We start from the raw sequence: 16235 nt of genomic DNA, 5'->3' as shown, positions 1-16235 counted from the left end.
ACAAAGGTAGTTATGCTGTAAGGATGAAAAAACGTGCTTGTTCAACTTCAGCCGATTACGTGATCTTACTTTATTTTACGGCTCAATTAAAAATGTCGTATTCATAAATATTGTTCCAACAATAACGGCTAATAACGGCTATTTCTAATGTTTCTAGACCAGTTTACAATCACACCATCCTTCACTTCCGTCTCAGACCAAAATCCATCGCGACAGCAGCGTTTGTCTATAAAAGTGAACATTGAGAACATTGTTTTCCATTCGTCTTTTAGTCAGTCACAAAGACTTGTGATGAAAAATATTAATGAAGAAAAATAATTCTGGTCCAATACAGACAGACTTTACTGAAATAATCAGATCTACTGCTTTAATAAAGTCACATCAATAAAGGAAAGTATATTTCATCAAATGTGCAATAAAGGGGCTATCAAAATATTTTCAAGTGAAAGCACAAAACGTAACAAAGTGAACAAGCCAACTTATGTTATCAAATTCAAATGAAGTCTTGACATCTGTGGCGTCTAATAGTCATCATGAAACGGATACTCTGGATGATTAGACCACCTGTTGAGGCAATAAAGAGAGAGATTAATTATTTATTTATTGCCGGAACAGAACATCACTCACACAGTACGCACTATACTCACATGAGGAGCTCCACAAAACGAATATTCTTGTTCAGTCCCTCAATTGCCTTCATCTCAGCCTCAGAAAGAGAGAAGTCGAATATCTGCAGTGTTAAAAACAGATCAATCGCAACACATTTCCTAATATATTTCCTGTTTTTCAATGTGATGTTCTTTTGCAGGCTATACCCTGCCTGAACTGATGCCATACAAACAAACCTGAAAGTTCTCTTTTATACGAACAGGGTTGAAGCTCTTTGGGATGACCACTACTCCTCTCTGCACGTTGAACCTCAAGGCCACCTGGGCTGTGGTCTTGTTATACTTTTTAGCAATTGACATAAGGAGCTCATCTTCCAACAGTGGGGGGCATTTTAGGTTTACCCTGTTGAAATGATTGGCATTTTACTAAGACACAGCAAATTATATTTTCACAGTTAAATGCGAACTTTATAAGCTTATGCAAGCAAATTACAGAAGAGAAGAGCATCTATTTTAGTTCATTTTAACTGAATGTGATAATTAGGCATTTCTCTCCCATACCAGGATGCATCTCTAGATGTCCCCAAGGGGCTGTATCCCACAATGACAATATCATTCTGCCGGCAGTACTCAAGCAGCTTTGGCTGAGTGAAATAGGGGTGGCATTCAACCTGTGTCAAAAAAAAAGCACAAATAGTGTTTGTTAGTTGCTGAAGTTAGACTCAATGCTTCCTTGTGAGTCTTCTGTACTGTATTAGTCAGCATTTATATACCAAGCCAGTTTTCTTAAAGGCATTTTTGTGTATTTGTCTAGCATAATACGCTGACTTTGGGTCGTTTACTTTTACTTATATGATGCAAAGTTTGATGTTTTCTTATCATTTGCAGGGTGGGAAATTAGCACCAGCCAAATGCTGGTAAAATAGATGGTAGATTTCAGACACAAAATTATGATTTACTGTTGAGTGGTGAATTTGAACAATGATCTGTCAGTGGCTGGTGGATTCCCTCACCTTATTTCCAGAACATAGGTGCATTATTAATCTGTCTGTACCTGGTTTGACACAGGTTTGTGTTTCAGCCCAGGTTTGTTAAGGATCAACTCCAGTTGTTTCTTGTTGAAGTTGGATACTCCAAGAGACTTTACTAGCCCAGCATCTTTGCAAGCCTCCAAAGCCTGTCCAATGTGCCAGAAAACAACAAATTAGACTTTGAACAAATTATCAGTTTTATAAACACACAAGGTACTGCCAAAGGTCAGGTTCCTCCCCTTGAGTACATGTTTATGATGAAGGGCCAGTATTATCTATCTTTTTCTGCATGTAACATTGATGTATCGGAAGTCTGAAACTGGTTGTGAATGAAAGCCTTTGCTGACTTCAGTGGAGAGAAAAGGAACAGCTGTTTATCATCACTAATTATTTAATTATAGTCAGTGTTGTCCATAAATGAGTTACTGAATCAATAAACCTTTCTATTCTTGAATGGACAGTAGACTGTAGTCTCACCTCCCATGTAGCACAGAGATCTGTCTTGTGATAAATGCACTTCCCATTCTCATCCTTGGGGTAAAATGTATCACCTGGCTTCAGAAAATAATAATATTCAGTGAGGTGAATAAAGAAAGAACAATGCAATGCTGTTTTCACAGGTATCTTTTTGATGTGACATTAAATGCATGTATACCTTGAAGGCTGTGGGCATCTCTATAATATAGAGGTCAACATAATCCAGCTGTAATGTCTTCAAGGTTTTCTCCAAAGCAGGTCGTGCCAGTTGTGGGGGGTGGAATGTGTTCCACAACTGCAGACGAAAATGTATTAGTTGTTGCAAAAGTGCAGCGGCCACTTTGTAGCCATGACTCACTGGTCAACTGGAAGACAAAAACAACTACACCTTTCAGACACTCACACAAACAAGCAAACTCTGCAAACCTTTCCACAGTAGAAGATGTCCTCTCTCTTCACAGTTCCATCTGCAATTTTTTCCCTTATAGCTTGTCCCACCTCATGTTCGTTGAAATAGACCAAAGCCCCATCAATGTGTCTGTACCCAGTTTCAATAGCCACTTTGACCGATTCGTATGTAGTTCCTTTAGGGGTCTATAAAAAAACAACAACACACACCATATGAGTGAATAACACTCTAAGAAAACTCTTAGAGTGTAAATCTTTAAATTGTTTATGTGGCATGCAGGTCAATTATTAATCTTACCGTGCCGGGATCCCCATAAGTTCCCAGTCCCATCAAAGGTATGCTGTTTCCATCACTCAGAGGAATGGAGTGACTCTCAGCTGTCAAGTCCATGCTCATCAAAGTGTGAATCCAAACTTCAATACAAGTGTTTTTATTCTTACCCTAGGTTTAATATACCAGTCAGTACAGTTAATGAGGCTTGTCCCATTGCACTTTAGCACAGCCGAGACTCCGCCCAGGTAGACCAAAGAGCAGCCTCCCACATAAACTGGCAAATAACCGAGATAAACAACACTTTATCATAGGTTACAAGTTGCCCTCCACAGACTGTGGTTTGGCCTCACTCTGGCGCTGTAGCTTTAAACGCCCGCAGTGCCGTCTGGGTAATGTATCGTATGTGTTTTGGGCGAAGAGCTCCAGATGGTCGCCTTTCCTATGGTCATACGAGCTTCAAAATGCTATGTATGTAGCGTAATGTTAGTTCATATGTGAGTGTGCGCTGTTACCTTTCGCTTGTTTAAATAAGAACACCCACAAACCGGGAATGTATTATTTATTATAGCTTCTAGCATATGTGCAATTAAAATAGGCTACGTTGCTAATTTAGCTTCTAAAACGGAAAGAATTACACTTCAACTAAAGCTGTTATAGCACCGTTTAATAAACCATCTTGTGGAATGAAATGAGTATGTATTTAATGTTGTAATGCATAATATTAATATTTATATTGCCTATCTGGCTTGTTAAGTCAGGAAAATTATAGGCTATCCTTTGTTTCCAATCGCAACGCTAACGTTATATTGATTGGTTGACCGGGTAGCAGCAGAAAAAAAATGGATGAAAATGCCGAAAATGTTGACAACGACGACATTGTCATTATCGTGGAAAACGAGGCAGAAAGTTTGCCAGCCGAGGAAGAGAGGCTGAAACAGCAAGCCACTTTCGGGCTGATGGACACTTGTCCTGTCTGCAAGTTGAGCTTCCACAACAGAGAGCCCAAACTGCTGCCGTGTCTTCACTCTTTCTGCAAGAGGTGTCTCCCTGCCCCCTTCAGGAGGGCTGACCCGAGGCGTGACTCGCAAGGACAAGTCGACAACAGCAAACCATGTGAGAAAAGTGTCTTTATTAGATATGAGATCTTGTAGCAACTCTGATAGAGTTGTGTTTGTTGTAACTGTGGCAGATTGCGATAACAAAGCTCTTTATACCAAGCTAGAACTGAAGCAGGTTAGTTAACCAGTAGATAACTTATGTAAGTTATTCAATATTTAGTTAAGCTTAGTGTCATGTAACTTTTTGGACTGTGCAACCCATGTGTGGGGCTGGATGATGTGGACAATGCAAAATCTCAGGATGTTTTAGACTAAATATGTTAATATTGATATAATGTGACAATAGTTTGGAGATGACTTTTGTTGCTGTCAGAATATATTCACACAGCAAGTGTAGAAAAGGTTTCAGTCGACTGAAACCTTTTCTACGATAGAACACTCCTGGACGAATGAGGGACTACACCGTCTTATTCACACAGCAAGAAAAACATTAGTAATTTGGACATAATGACTAGACAGCTGGAGGCATTCATTGTAACTCAGCTGGAATAGACAAACTCACAAAGTGTGTCATTTAACTGAAATGCATCCTTTAAGACCAGCTAAACACACCTCTAATAATCATATTTTATAACTAACATCCTAATCACCAAGTCAATACTATAGCTGCCTATCTCTGTGTATATATCATATCATATATCACCCAGCTCTGTGTGTTTGTTTGAAACAATAAAGTCATGTAAGTAGTTGTGAGCTCACACCTTTAATAGTGGATCTGGTCTCTCGCTCCAGTGGGTGCCATTCGATGTCCAGTGTGTAGACAGGAATGCTGGGAGATGGACGTGTTGGATAATTTCTTTGTCAAGGACTCTGCTGAGGTGCCGAGCAGCACCGTGGAGAAAACCAGCCAGGTTGGTCATCACTTTGCTACCCTGAGCCATGTTTTTGTGATCTTGTTTTAATTTGCTCAGTCTTCCTTTTATTGATGTTCTTCTTTTTTTGTCTTCGATAGGTGTGTATGAGCTGCGATGACAACACAGAGGCAACAGGTTACTGCGTGGAGTGTGTGGAGTTTCTGTGTTTGACGTGTATTGAGGCGCACCAAAGGGTCAAGTTCACCAGGGATCACACCATACGCCAGAAGGAGGAGATGTCTCCAGGTACTGTGTGTCGTACATGGCAGGAAAACAGCAATTTTACTGTAATTGCATTAACCTAAATGTAACAACTTCAGTGTTGTATGCTGCACTGTAGTTATGTCTGCGACATACTGAACTAAAGTGTACTTAGTCTAATCATTGTTACATATTGAAATAAGACAATTCTGCAAACAACCTAAGGTGCTCTAGTCTGCAGGCAAAACTGTTCTAGCAGGAGGTGAGTCATGGTAATGATAGTAAACATATTTTTAAAAAGCTGAGCAAACATTAAATGTGACATAAACTGACTTTACATTTCTCTCTGTTTTTAAATTCCCCCCTTGTCTGTATCCCAGAAGCAGTAGGTATTTCGACACAGAAGCCTGTGTTTTGTGACATCCACAAGCAGGAGCCGCTAAAGCTGTTCTGTGAGACGTGTGACCGGCTCACCTGTCGAGACTGTCAGCTGCTTAAGCACAAGGATCACAAGTAGGCAGATTTCCCCCCCATCCCAAATAAAAATAGTGTATTGTTCGATTTATCGTCCATAAACATTGGAGAAAGGTGTACTGGCTTATTACAGTGTTGATAATTTAACAAGCCTGCTACTGATTTTAAGCAAACTATTTTTCTGTGATGTTTGATGAAAACAGCTGCAAGCTTTGATCAGAAAAGGATAAAAAATATTTCAGTCATATTATATAAAGCGCCATTACCGTCTGTTAGCAAACAAGAATATCCGGTGATTAATTTAGGTGATAGACTAAATTGAAATGGACCAAAAAACCAAGAACAGTTTTCGTAAAAATGAGCTTTCAGTCATTAATGCACATGTTCTTTGTGCCCAGCTACCAGTTTTTGGAGGATGCGTACAGGAATCACAGGCAGTATCTGGAGAACATGACGCAGCAGTTGCAAGAGAAAAGAAAGGCCATCGAGGACGTGTCCAGCTGTATCAGCACTGGGTAAAATTATCCTCTACAGCTGGAACTTGATGAGAGTTTCTGTTTCTTCAGATATAAGCATATTTGTTGGCAATATAATTTTGACAAATTGGTTCCCATGGAATACTGAAAGTTACTGTATATATTTTTTCCAGACTTAGGTTTTAGCAAATTTAATTCCATTCAGAATCATCTGCATATTGAAACTGATGCTGGATTAATGGTGAGGCATGATATTAAATTCATTTTCATCTTCTGCCAATGATTCTCACAGACTTCAGCAAGTTGACGAAAACCGGAAGGCTGTAACTAATGAAATAAAGAAGTCCATCTGTAACTTGATTATGGAGATCAACAGGAAGGGAAAGATTCTTGTTAACCAGCTTGAAGTATGTTTAATCTTAAATTTAATGACTTTTCAAGGGCAATTTGGACATTTAGAGTATTTTGTTCTGTCTGTTAATGCACACATTTACTCCTAGGCTCTGACCAAGGACCATGAGTTGGGTTTGAAAAAGCAGCAAGAGGATGTCAACTCTCTGAGCAGGCACCTAGACCATGTCATCAACTTTACCAAATGGGCTACAGCCAGCCATAGTGGAACAGCCCTCCTGTACTGCAAGAGACTGGTGAGTGACTTCACTGTGTAATTATTACATGTACTTTATGTATGCTCTATAAAAACTTTATAGCCTCAGTGACTCTTTTGAAATTTCCCTGTCTTTTTGTCTTCTAGATCCTTTTTCAGATCCATTACCTGATGAGAGCAAGCTGTAATCCCTCCATCGTCCCTCAGAGTTCTGTTCGCTTTCAGTGTCGCTCTGGTTTCTGGGCCACGAACGTAGACCTTGGTAAGACTGGCATCACCTAAAACTTACAGTACGAGTCAAGCAGCAATGAATATTGATTTCTGACCGATTTGTAGAATAATAAATGTTTCCCTTGATTTGTAGAAGGCAGGAATAACTGTAAACTACACATTATGTTTTGTTCATTACTTTTTTAGCTTATACTTTTATATCTGCCACTGAAGCTCTCTGAATAGAAGTTAGAAAAAATAAAAAAAATAGTGGTGATCTTTAAATGATACAATAATTTCATAATCAGCTGAGATTCAAGAGATTCAAGGCCACTATTGGAACTTTTTTGGCGACGTCATCCTATACTTTTTATTTGATCTTTATTTGTCAGTGTGCTCTTGAATCTAGTATACAAGATAGATTGTTTTGCGTTATGTTAAAAAACATAAGATTAGGAAAAATGCTATTTAGGCCAGATGAGATTAATACACAGTGTATTAATCTCATCTGGCCTAAATAGCATTTTTCCTAATCTTATGTTTTTTAATTTACATAATCTTCTCCATCCATTATCTTCTTTTTTAACACATGTAAGTACTTGTTCTTTGAAGGAGAATGTCAGGTTGCTGATAGTAGTCTTAATCAGGAATATCAAGTAGAGAGGCTGAAAACCCCTGCATGCCACTGCTAAAAAGAACTGTCTTTAAAAACTATTCTAGCAGTAACAGTTCTTTTTAGCATTTAGTCTGCTAGAATAGTTTTTAAAATTTGTGCTTGGTTTACAGGCCATTTAAATTAGCTTAGTTTCTCTAAAACCAGTACATAAAGCTGTGGATAACAACAGTTGTGTGCATGTGTTTGCTTTAACTGCTTTTTGGGGGGACAGAGTTTAAGAACAATAGCATAACATTAGTAGAATTGAACTTATTGTTAACTCTCAACTCTTAACCACCAAGATCAATTTGTCTATGAAACATGACTGCGGTCAATCTTTTGAATTTTTCTGGAACTTAAACTCAAAGTGATTCACCTGTTCAGGAAACTGGATCCACCCTTCACATTTCTGGTCTCTCACTGGGAGTATGCACATTTCCTTACAGTAATTCCTCCACTGATGTTAACCACAACATCTGTCTTCTCTAGCCACCTTATTATGAAACAGCAGCCTGTGTAACTTTTTAGCTGAGCTTCTATTCCAGAAAGAATTTCACAAACCTGTGACCCAAATGAACTTGCCTCTCAGTTCTTATAATTTATCTTCAACCATAAATTATTTCTTTTTTATTTGTTTCTTTCTTGTTGATTTTAAAACACTTGCCTAAGTAAAAAGGTGTCATTGTAGGTCACGTAATTATCTCCTTTAGCCTTTTTTTTTACCCAAGTATGGGCAATAGGTTCATGATTACCATAAAAATAGGCAGCATACTCGTTTGCCATTCCTGAATGTAAGTGGAGCAGAAAACACACAGCACATCGAGATAAAAAAAAAACATATACATTGACATAAAGTAAAGTATACATAAAATACATTCCTACCTCTGTAGCCCACTCCTCGTCTCTGTTTGAGGCTAGCGGCTCGAGGCTACATTAGCCGCTACTAGCATAACACACAAGAACCTCTGACTGAATTGTCAGCGGCCAAGTTGCATTGTGGGTAATGTAGGCTCCATGTTTTGACAAGGAAGAAGAATGTGTGGAATAAAGAAAAGCAATGTATCTGTTCTGCTGCATCGATTTTGATCCCTTTTTTTTTTTTAAACTGCCCATCATGACTCCAACAATGTTATAGGGTTGCATTGCTAAATCAATGGACTACTCTTTTAAGCTGAGCTGAAGTGGCAACAGCAAGTCCCCCTCAACCAGAGGACTGGGGAACAATTATTTTTTAATTGTTTGCTTATTTTCTCCAGGTTCTCTGGTAGTAGAAAGGGGCCCAGGCCGGCCGCCCATCACCAACCACCAGGCAGGTCCCAGACCAGAGGCACCCACTGTAGGTCTCTCAGTCTCAGCAGCTCAGCAGCGACAGAGCACGCTGGCTCAGCTCCAGATGCAGGTAGGATTTTCATCACAGTCGGTAATTTTGGTACCCTGACAAGTTCATTTGTTTTGAGACAGAAAAGTGGAGAAGCCGTTGTTGTGGTCAAATTTGTTGAATCTTCCTTTATACTTTTTGCTCACTGCTTCAACACTGTTAACCATACTAAATATTATGCATTTATTTTTCATCTCTTTCTTTGATTGACACCTCTTATTCTCCTTTCCAAGGTGGACAAGCTTTCCCAGCAGCCCCACAGGCAGCCCCCTCCTAACCACTGGTCCTGGTACCAAAATGTCAGGCTCCCAGGACCCCGGCCCTCCACCCCCAACCAGGCCCATCCATGGAGGGTCCTCCCCCTCCCAAGGCCCCCCCAGCTTGGGGCAGCCGGGACGCAGATACGGAAGCTCCCACCCCAACCCGAGAAGCCCCACATCGTCCATGCTTCACAACACAGGATTCCCACCTGCTCAGGTAACTCAGTGCAGGTAGAAAGATTAGAATGTATCGGTGTGTGGCGAATGTGCAGTATGTTGTTGGGTATGCCAGACATGGGCTTTTTGGAGTTTTTGGAGCCAGTGCTTATCGAAAGGCTGCTTACACTTGTGATAAAAACATTCCTATCACTTGCGTTGTCTTCAGCCCAGTTAGTTTTTTTTAATCACGAGGCTTCATTGACACAATTGACATTGTTTCAACGGTTTTGATCAAACTTGAAAAACCCTCAAAAGTGGGGTGAATCAAGTTAGATTCTATTAGATTATATTGTTGTTTGTCATTTCAGCTTCTTGATACATTTATTGGACAAACTTTTTCACTTGGAAAAAGCAGAAATGGTATTTGTTGCTGTAAATGTTTTTGACAATGTCTTCTCCAGCATTTTTTAACACCTACTGTTTTCGTCTTCATTCGGACAAAGTGACTCATAGTTGATGCTAAACCGGCTTTTTTAAAACCTGAACTATTCTTTCAACTTCAACTTTTTTTCTACATCTAGTCTCTGAGAGATCTGATCCATAGCTCCAGCTTCCCTCCTAAACCCATGGATGTGTTTCAGGGTACGTCCCGCTACCCACAGCCTCTGTCCGCTGGAGCGGCTACGCAGACGTCACTACATCAGGTTGGTAGGAGAGGAGAATGGAGAGGGTTTTCAGTCTCACATGAGCAGAGAGAGAAAGTGCTATTTGGGCTTGTTTTGTGTAACGTTTATGAAGCATTAATTACACCCTGTTTTGTTTTTGTTTCCTAAAGCGGGGCCTAACGGACTCCTCCTTCCTGAAGAGGAGCGAGGCTGGTGGATCTGTCCCCTCCATCACCATCTCCATCCCCAAACCCAGCTTCGCTCCTACTCTAGCTTCAGCAAGTGCAGATAAAACAAGCACACTTAATCACATAACAGGTCATTAAAACTGCTCTGATGTAGCAACAACCCTAAAGATCCTATCCTATGTGAAAATTAATCTTAAATTAAGCTTTTCATCATAACTTCCAAACCATAAAAGTTGGGTTTTTTTTCTCTTCTTCTTCTCTCAAGTTCAAGCAAGGCAGAACTCCCCGATGGCCAAACCATCTTCTTCAGACAGAAGCACAGGGTAAGAAAAGATCCTTTTTCACTAGTGCCGCTGTTGATCATAGGAATTCTCAAATTCTCACAGAGAAAGTTGAGTTAGACTATTTGAAAGTTAAACTATTGTGAAATGTTTCCCATATCTATGAATCTTTACTCCTTGAATCTCTCACATTCTCATTGTGTGTGTTTGTTGTTTTTTTGTCTGCTTAGCCTGACCATTTATCTCACTTTGAAACTATTTGCTTTTTTGCATACTTTTTATCTTTGAGGGAGGATTTCTTTCCACAACCATCTCTGGCACAGACTATGTCTGATATTTTTCCTTTATGTTGTTTTGAATCTGCACTTGTTGACTAGATAGCTGCGTGGGAAATGCTACTTGCTGCTTTTGATATTTGATTAGAAGCCTTTTTGACGCACAACATTGAAATCACTGTGTCATGTTTTGACAGCAGTTGTCTTCATCAGACTGACAGTTTAATAACACTGTTTGTAATCAGGCTTCTGTCTAACACTCCACTCCCTTGTCCTAGCCAACATTATAATTGGTTCCCCCAAATATCTCTCTCTCTCTCTCTCTCTCTCTCTCTCTCTCTCTCTCTCTCTCTCTCTCTCTCTCTCTCTCTCTCTCTCTTTATATTTATATATATTACTTGTGACACTTATTTTTATGTTTTCGCTGAGCTGTTCAACATGTAACACATAAAGTGACAAAAACACTCTGATCTTTCAAACCAATTCATGTAAACAAGGCCAGTGTGTCTTTTTTTTTATTACATCATGGTCACAATCTTCCCTCCTCCTCTCTCTGGCAATCTCTTCGTTGAAGGACGACTTCCTGGAAGCCGACTTTTGAGCCTCCATCTGCCCCCTCAGCCAAGCGACGAAGAAGGTCGTCCCCCGGGCCTGTTATCGTCATCAAGGACGAACCAGAGGATGAGGATGAAGTTCGTTTTGTAAGAGAATTACTTGGGTTACATAGTAGTCCAGAACGTCTAAGAAACGTAGCATTTTGTTTAAAAATGTAGCATGTAGGCAATAAGGTGTTGGTGATAAGATATTGCTGCATGCAGAAGCAAATGTGTTAAATGTTTTCTTGTTATTAAAATCATTGAAAGGTAATACTTAGTCATTATAATTTGTTTTAGTTCAACCTCAAAATGACACCGCCAATAGAATACATTTTTAGTGGTTACTAAGTTAAATGGCTATTCTGTCTCCTGAATCAGCAGTCATTTTCGTTGCCTACAGGTGCAGTCCAGTGTAGGGTCCAGCCTGCCGGACAGCAGCACCGGGGCTCAGTCAAAGCCTCGGCAGCAGCAAAAGGTGCCTGCCCCAGTCCCGGTCCCTGGATCAGAGTCCAAAGAGCAGTGTCCTCAGCCCGCAGCGCAGCCGGAGTCTGAAAAGAGAGCGGAGCCGGAGGAAGATCCTAATGAGGACTGGTGCGCCGTCTGTCAGAACGGAGGGGAGCTGCTCTGTTGTGACAAGTGTCCCAAAGTTTTTCATCTGGCCTGCCACATTCCCACTCTGAATGAGTCCCCCAGGTGAGAGACAGATTGTCTCTCAATGCTATGGTTGCACAATTAAATAATGAATGTGAATACATTTGAAGCCATTATTGCTGCTCTAAAGACTGTCTACACTTTATCTTCTAAATTATTACTTTATTATTGTTTTTACTTACCAACCTTAGATTATATTGTCATAACTACTGTAATAATTATTATACATTTTCATTTTCTGTAATTTAAAGCATTCTAACATAAAATGTTTCAGTATTATTAATTTGCCAATTCTGTCAACATTAATTATAGAGATTATTGTGGTGGTGGCTTCCACTTGGGTTCACTCTTACTTTGCCTTGAACCTTTTGATCCTGACCTTGAAAGCATAACTATTAGCTTTATTGCCAATGATCTCCTTGTCTTGTCTAATCTGAGAAGGGTGTTTAATCTTTTTGTTTTTAATTTAAAGCTGTAAAAAGTATTTAGATTTCTTGCATACCGTAATTACAGAGGTCTTTATTGTTTTATGACATTATAAAGATTAGTCTTTAAATAATATTTTATTGCGGCGGTAATATTAGTTTGTGATGTTGAAAGGTGTTGGTACATCTGTAAAAGCATTGTAACCAAATTAAGGAAAATATTTAACCTAAAAAAGTTTATGGGACTTTTCATGTGCTGATATTGTACTGCAGTTCTTGCACCTTCCAACAGTACTACACCAGGTTCTAAAATGTGTCAGAAATGTTGGACATCCTGTATAATGACAGTTGTCAGATTGGTCTATCACTGAGAAAGTCTGTCACGGATCATTATCATTCAGTCTATTTACTGCACAAGAATTAATCAGAGGAGTGGTTTGCAAACATGTATTCTGATGATGGGGATTCTGACAACCTGTTCTCCAGGTCTTGTCAGTGACTAAGCTTGGATGGTCTGCCTTGTAGACAGAATGCAGATTTGATCATATTCAGCAGTAGTTGGCCAATGCATGCTTCTGTCCTAACAGCTTTTCCTGTCCTGATGTCTCTCTACAGCGGCGAGTGGTTCTGTTCGTTCTGCCGAGACATCGCCTCTCCTGAGATGGAGTACGACTGTGACAGCAAGGATGATCCCGTCTCTGAAGGATTCCCACCTGTTGATAGAAGGGTATGCTCTCTCAGCTGTTCTTTACGTTTCTGCGCATGATATTCTTCAGTACTTAAGCCTGGTTGTTCTGTTTTTATGATCATTCTTTTCATCGCCTTCAGGAAGACAATTTTCTCTACATAATGTGATCGGTTAAATGTATCTGACGATCTGATCTCTTTTTCTTAATATGCAGAGGTGTGAGAGGTTGCTTCTACGTCTGTTCTGCAATGACTTCAGCACTGACTTCCAGCAGCCTGCTTCTCCATCAGTAAGTTACTGTATTTAGTATTTTGTCAATAAAGTAAAAAAAAAAAACTGAACCAGTCAACAGTGGTAGAAAGAGTTCTAAAATGTCCTGCAGTTGATACTTGTTGTGTTGGAAGCAGGTAGATGAGTAAAAATAAAATGTAGTAAAAGTGAATCTATTAGTTTTTAGAAAGGAAAACATTAGTGGATGTCATTTTTATGACTTTAAAAAAGAGAAGACAGACTACTATATTGTTTTCAGAGGAGACATTGGATTGAATTGGTAACTGCAATGTGCAAATTTCTAATAGATTTCAATGATAGTGAAGTTCACTACTTCAGTAACGTTAAAATTAGTGATTTTGTACTCATCTTTGTACTTTTCATGTTATTTTAAATCATAGTTGGCTCATATTGAATGGGGTACATTACCACCAGAAACCAATACATTTGTGAAATCTTTCAGCCACAAGAAACACTAAAGTTATTTTATGTAAGCTCAAATTCAGTTGTAGTTGTGTTTTTAGTATAAAAATTGTATTTGAAAGTGGTTTGACAAAAATCCGATCCTCACATCAGTTGTATTAGGTGCTTAACTGTTACTGTTTTTCTAATGTAGGAGACGAGAAGGTACAAAGAGCTGATCGAGACCCCGATGGATTTGTCAATAGTGAAGAGGAAATTGGAGTTGAAGGAGGGTGAATGTTATAGCAGTCCGGAGGAGTTTGTTGCCGACGTCAGGCTCATATTTTTCAACTGTGCTAAGTACTACAAGGTAAACATCAATTTACATAAAATATCTCTTTTGGCAAATTAACCAGTTATGTGAAAAAAAACAGAATGATTGGAATATAATAATGTCTTGCCAAAGTGACAGTTCTTTCTTTATGAGATAACAAATGTCTGCTTATTAACAATCATTTGCACAACCTACAGTTGAGTTTTAACAAAGATCCATTATTTTAAAGTACATACTCTTTCATTTTCTTTTTTTCATTTATGTGCGCTGATTGTACAGGCGACCTCAGAAGTGGGGAGTGCAGGCTTGTACTTGGAGGATTACTTTGAGGAACAGTTGAAACAAGTCTACCCAGATAGGGTCTTCCCCGGAGGGAGGGAGGAACAGATGATCCCTCCTTTGGAGGACGAGATAGATGAAGAAGAGGAAGAGATGATGGAGCAAGGCATGGCTCCCGTTGAAGACGATAAACCGCAAAGTCCTGCAGGAGAAGGAATCCCCCCTGTAGAAGAGGACTTGCCTCCTCTAGAAGAAGCGACAGCCCCGGCAGAGGAGGAAAAGCCAGAAACAGAGGAGAAGGTGATTGATTCGAACGAAAAGGAGACGAATGAAAAGGTAGCAGCCGCGGAAGGAGACAAGCCTCCTGCAGAGGAGGTAGAGCAGGACGAGGAAACTCCCGTGCAGGAGGTGAAAAGCGCTCCAGCAGCTGATAGCGAAACAAAAGACGGAGAAGCTCCCAGCTCCCCAAAAGAGGAGAACCCTCAGCTCCCTACAGACAACACTGCAGATCCACCTGAAACCCAGGAGAAGGAGTCAGCTCCTGCAGACTCAGCAAAAGAGGAGGGATAGAAGGAGAACAACAGAGAGAAACTGTGGAAAAGATGGATGATTTCAGTCTTCCACAGAAATGGCCCCAGTGGGGACCCACATTTGCTGCAATCAGACATTTTTTGTAGTATGTTATTTTTGCAATAGGAAAAAATGGTACTGCTATACTAAATAGATTTATTTAGTCGCGGTCATGGTGTTGATACACAACGAAGGGAGTAAATAAGCTCTTTTTGTGTTTTTGCTGGACACAGGTCACAATTTTATTGTAACATAGGAGATTATTTTCTGTGATGATGACACTGAAAAGCACACAAAAGATATTCTTTGTTGATAGAATTGTGTAAGTTATCAGTTACCTTGCTTATCACTTGTACATAATAATGCCACGGACTCAAGGCACAAATGCTGCAATCAAAATGAGAAAAAAAGATTTTGGATTAGCAATGCATGCAAGATGTCTTAATATAAATAATAATGCCTTTGTTTTTGTGTTTATAGACTTGAGCTCACTTGTACTAGCCATTTGGCTCATAAACAAATTATGTTTTATTGGAATAGTTTTGTTATTTTTTTTAGTAGTATTGTATTGATGCTATGTATACAACAAATAGGACCGCTGTATGTACTGTAGTGTCTGTACAGAAGGAAGTGCTGCATCTATCGGTGCTACATTGATTTAAACAAGCCCTTGAAAAACCTGGCATTTTGAAAATTGCGCTGCTTGGTTGTTGGAGAACAAACATGAATTGCCACTGTCGTGGTTTCATTTCTGTGCTGCCAGTTTTAGGCCTCTTATCCCCCAAATCCCAACAATGTTTTATCACACAGCAGCCTTGTTGGTTTTTATCAGGTGAACAATTCTTCAGACTTTATTGACTTTACTGTTATCACTGATATTCAGAGACATGATTATCACTTTCTCATCACCAGCCTCTGACAGCAGTGTGTTTTCCAAATTGTGTCCTTGCCCGTCTGCAGCATGACTACTTTTACATAAGATTGGGCCTAAGCCTTATTGTTTTAGTCTGTTTCCTTCACTGAAAGTAATGAAAAACATGTGCAATCGTGCCCAATTGGTCAATGGCGTTAACGTAAATACATTTTTTGACAGAGGCTTCAATGAACTAAACCCTCCTATATGGCCATCGACTCACTTGTGGTGGAAAAAGTGAATCAAAACCTGAGAAATCAACTTCAATATAGATTATTTTCTCCAATATCCTTACCTTTTTATTATTTATTGAGGATACACAGGACCTGTAAATTAACTCTACAAACAATGATGACCATAAAAAATACCTGCATTTACAATATTTGTAATAAACAGATGTAGATCTGACTTGTGCTTTTCCTCCACTATTGTCATCTTTATTCTGGGGTTTTTTTGTTTTTTGAGACAATGCAACATGCTGCACCATGAAAAAACTACATTTGTTTAT

The 16235-nt window shown here is 39.4% G+C and overlaps 2 protein-coding genes across 2 annotated transcripts; one reads left to right on the top strand and one right to left on the bottom strand.

Moving 5' to 3' along the window:
* Positions 1–318: 318 nt before the first annotated feature.
* LOC122871599 (aldo-keto reductase family 1 member D1-like) lies at positions 319–3067 on the bottom strand. The gene is made up of 9 exons (XM_044186915.1): positions 2823–3067; positions 2543–2710; positions 2295–2411; positions 2117–2194; positions 1663–1785; positions 1170–1279; positions 846–1011; positions 648–730; positions 319–564 (listed from the first exon to the last, which is right to left on the bottom strand). The coding sequence occupies exons 1-9, from the start codon at positions 2919–2921 to the stop codon at positions 522–524; spliced, it is 987 nt and encodes a 328-aa protein (XP_044042850.1). The 5' UTR covers positions 2922–3067; the 3' UTR covers positions 319–521.
* Positions 3068–3156: 89 nt separating this feature from the next.
* Positions 3157–16135, top strand: LOC122871596 (transcription intermediary factor 1-alpha-like). Its single transcript, XM_044186909.1, is given in 20 exon segments — positions 3157–3911; positions 4649–4767; positions 4869–5016; positions 5352–5484; positions 5844–5960; positions 6214–6328; positions 6422–6568; positions 6676–6790; positions 8650–8792; positions 9005–9087; positions 9089–9248; positions 9772–9894; positions 10026–10173; positions 10309–10366; positions 11174–11300; positions 11596–11888; positions 12887–12998; positions 13174–13248; positions 13846–14001; positions 14245–16135. Coding segments are annotated over 20 exon segments (3216 nt in total). The 5' UTR covers positions 3157–3637; the 3' UTR covers positions 14815–16135.
* The last annotated feature ends 100 nt before the right edge of the window (positions 16136–16235 follow it).

The sequence above is a fragment of the Siniperca chuatsi genome, linkage group LG23 (genome assembly GCF_020085105.1).
Source record: "Siniperca chuatsi isolate FFG_IHB_CAS linkage group LG23, ASM2008510v1, whole genome shotgun sequence".
Classification (NCBI taxonomy): domain Eukaryota; kingdom Metazoa; phylum Chordata; class Actinopteri; order Centrarchiformes; family Sinipercidae; genus Siniperca; species Siniperca chuatsi.
This window is presented reverse-complemented; position numbering and strand designations above follow the sequence as displayed.